General features: G+C 34.9%; 1 protein-coding gene across 3 annotated transcripts in view; it reads left to right on the top strand.

The window, feature by feature from the left end:
- LOC105271993 (Tyrosine--tRNA ligase) overlaps positions 1–2,692 on the top strand; it is a 136,913-nt gene extending 134,221 nt beyond the window's left edge. For all 3 annotated transcript variants that reach the window (XM_011313845.1, XM_011313844.1, XM_011313848.1), the window contains one exon: positions 1,478–2,692. In XM_011313845.1, the coding sequence (XP_011312147.1) occupies positions 1,478–1,610 (133 nt within the window). In that variant the 3' untranslated portion in view covers positions 1,611–2,692. The remainder of the gene's footprint in view (positions 1–1,477) is intronic.
- Positions 2,693–4,006: the final 1,314 nt, after the last annotated feature.

The following is a 4,006-nucleotide window of genomic DNA, read 5'->3' as shown; positions in this document are numbered from 1 at the left end:
CCCCCTCCTTTATGATCTCTTTTCGGTAAAATCAGTCGTCTCGCCGCAAGTTGGCTGGCCTTACTCTTCCCGTCGTTTCGGTGGTAAAAGGCCTGAATTTACCCTATCCCGGAGGCTTCTTTTTGTATCTTTTCAAGGAATATCAAATTGAATCTATTGGCAATTTCCCCCCTGTTAAGTCATTTCTCTCTTTTTCACCTCTTTTTTAATCTCAGGCCCTCCCGTATAGTTATTTATCGTATTTATCATGCCTCAGTCGAGAATTGTCTAGGCTTAAGCTCCGGCCAAGGTCACAATGAGTGAGCGTCTTTAATGCAAAATTTTTTGGCCATCTATATTGAAGTCAACTTTTTTTTGGGAAAAAGAGTGGGGAACACGGTTTTATATGAAACATTGATGTGGTCGGGGTAGGTTGTCAAAGCAAAAAAGTTATTACGTTATTCTCACATTATTTATCTGTAACTCCAAGTAAATATTACGTCGTTTTGAAATAAAAATTGAGATTCATGTCATACTTTTTTGTTACTCGACCCGAGCTAACTTCTCCCTAGACCTGACAAATGTTAGTGCTCAGAACTCGGATCGTTTGGTGTCGTGACAAAAAAACCATGCCATACAGCTCAAAAAGCATTGTCCTGAAAAATTCAATTATTTATGACATGAATTACCATTTCACACAACGGCACTTTGCTCCATGTTTATAAAACTGTCACGTAACTTTCCTGAATTAGTGCCCTGTGTAGGAAGTGCAAGTTTGCACGTATTCTTAATTTTGTGTCATATATCCAGATCCCGTCCGAATCATCGCAATAATACCTGCAGGGACCGGAAACGCCATGCATGCTGAAGTGGGACAAAAATTTATTTTCCCAGAACCTTTTCGTCCAATCAATCTGCGTGGTAAAAACATTACAACGCTGACGTAATTCGGCATTTTGATGAAAAAAATACTAATCGATTCAGGAAAATGCCCTGAACAACATATCGAATTGTTTAAACGTGATTCCAACCGACAGACACCTAAACTAATTGAAAACTATCGTTGGCTATGTGCAGACCGGCAAGAACATGAACTGCATCAATTCAGCTCATCTAACTGGAAAAAAGTACCGGCATATAACGGGCGAATTTATTCAAGATTTGTTTCCATTAGAACTGTTATATTAGACCATTGTTCTATGACCGAAACTGGTCGATAAATTTGCCCACTATATGCCGACATTGTTTTTAGTTGGATGAGCTGAATTGATGAAGTTCATTTTAATTGCATTTAAAATACATTACATTTTATGTTATCTGGGCATACTTCTTTACTTTTCTCGGGACGAATTACTGCTCGCTTTACACTCCGGTACACGATTAGTCTTTTAGGAAATTCATTTCTGGTTCAATTTTTTTGTGTATTCACTGACATGCGACATAGTTAGAAATTTTATTACAATAAATTTAAACGAAAATTGTAATTGATTCATTACAGTTGCACGTGCAGCGACTCAAGCTTCAAATGTATCCGCACGGATGACGACCTCTCGGTGAGTGCTTATGTCTACCACTGTCGTCAGAACACCACTGCACACGACATCGAGGCACCCGAGAATACCAACTTATAACTGACAACAATTAGCCCTTTTTCATCAATTTTTTTTCATTAATTAGTTCCATCCTTAATTAAATTTAATTGATTAATATCTTCCATTCACGTGTCTTCGACATATAATTCGGTAATAATGAAGAAAATAGAGTGGAACCTATGAATGAGAAAATAAGTACATATATAGAGAGTTTAAGATACCGTATGACTTTGTTGTTAAATGTTAAAGTTATGAACAGGAAAAGTCGAAGGATATTTCCGCAAGCCAGGGGGAATGAAAGAAACGCAGCCAATGTCATGTAAAGTTTTGAATACATCGATGAATGTATTAAAGAACTATGTGCAAAAGTTGAGATAGCCTGAGTCGGGATAGCAGCTGAACGAAATTTCAAATTTAATGTTCATATCTAATGTTAATTCGGGCATTGACAATTGTGCTATTAGTTCTATCTTATCGTTTAAGCGGCAAAGTGGAAAAAATGCTGAGCTTATTGATGCCCCATTTCACTTCATGCATAAATAGTCGGTTTAGGACTGTCCTTCTACGCCTAGGCTATCTGAAATTTAGCAAATCTTTGATTAATGGATTCATTGGTGTACTAAAAAATGTTCCTTCTTGTATTTCCTTCATCCCGCCGGATTATCCTTAATGGGATTTTGAGGCATCAATGTCCCTCTTTAGAACCCGTCTGATAATACATTTTGACCAACTATTTTTATAAATGAAAGTTTCACCAGTTTTTCACAATTTTTTAAAATGACAAAAGTTTATTTTGGCTTCATTGCCATGGAGAAAAATATGCGCACATAACGTGTCGTGTACTTTCATTGAAAATGTAATAAAATGCTAATCATAATAATTTTTAAGAGATGCGTGTCGACAGATAAATTTGTGGAAATTGTTTTGTTTAATATGTTACCAATTAATAAGTCATTTTTGCGTAATTTTGAAATGAAGTTCTCTTGCTTCTTCCACAATATAATTCATGATTTCTCGTGTCATCAATTTTCAATAAAGAAACTTATCTTATCCATGAAGCACAGACGTGTGTCTCCATGTAGCAGAGTGTATTTTCGATTCGCAAATCATATACTGTTGCGATCAGCATTAAGAAGAATATCTAAGAGGAAAATATAAAAATGTACCCATTTAGACAACATTTAGTCAATAAGTAGAAATTATCGGTATTAACTTGCTCACCGTTAAATATACAATTACGTGTTGCAAATAGTATGAAGTAGATTAAACAAAGCGATTCATATTATGGAAGTAACGAGATAATTATTTTTTTTTATTGAAAATTTATTACTAGCAGCATAAGATGTCGATACCGATCGAATATTTCTAATGAGTTATGAAAGTTGAGTGGTTTTCGTGGAAAATTTATGTTTAAGGCAAATTTAAGCCATAAAAGAATTACACCAATAGATTTTATTCAACAGTACCTATTGGGAAATCGATGTCGGAATATTCAATAATTGTTAAGCTTTTATTTTATTACATTATGATTATGGTTTGTCTTCGGATTGTATTACTCAAAATCCGAGAGAAAAATATAGTCAGATGTTGTTAGATTTTTTGGGTTGATTCCACGTTTGCTAAAAAAAATGAAAAAAAAATAATAATAATAAAATGAAGATTACTTTACTCTAAGACGACTCGAGACATAGACTCAGGCGAATAAATCTGCCACAGGAATATTATCGTCGGACAGTATTATCATTTAATTGATTTCTCCTAATTCCGCCCGTGAAACATCATTTCATTGGCGTCGAAGCGAAAAAAAAACGTCCATTTCATAGCAAACTAGTTAAGTTTGTTTCCTACACTGAGAAAAAAACACTTTTTTTAGGAAATGCGTCTTATTGATATGAAGGAACTCATACTCAAAAATTTCCAAAAACAAAACGATATCATACACTGAGAGAAAAAAATGTTCGTCTAGAGAGTTTGTACTTCTCAAAAAAATAATGAACAATAAATTCATAAGAAAGCGACTTCTCTGATCAAGCTTAGTAGTTTTTATATCAGAAAACACCGTCGAGTCTTTAGATAAGTACGTATCGGCCCACCTCATGACACGCCGAACTACCACGCTCATCTATACGCCTTGGGCGTAGCGCTTGAATCGCCATCACATAGCACACAAGGGATACTAAAAAGATAAAATAATTTTTAATGGGTGTCCGAATTACCCCAGTCTCACCCCCGGGTACTTACCCGACAAAAGTCAGTAATTCGAAAAACGCACTTATGTACTCGATTGTACATCGTTAGTACATGATTGTACCTATAAATTTCTTGTTTCTACATCAACTGATTAATTTAAGAAAATTAATTAAATTTCGGCATGATCTTAGCCGACAACAAATTAAAAATTGATCAATAAAACCAAATTAGGGGTGTTTTCCGAA

The sequence above is a fragment of the Fopius arisanus genome, unplaced genomic scaffold (assembly GCF_000806365.1).
Source record: "Fopius arisanus strain USDA-PBARC FA_bdor unplaced genomic scaffold, ASM80636v1 scaffold00132, whole genome shotgun sequence".
In the NCBI taxonomy this organism is placed as follows: domain Eukaryota; kingdom Metazoa; phylum Arthropoda; class Insecta; order Hymenoptera; family Braconidae; genus Fopius; species Fopius arisanus.
This window is presented reverse-complemented; position numbering and strand designations above follow the sequence as displayed.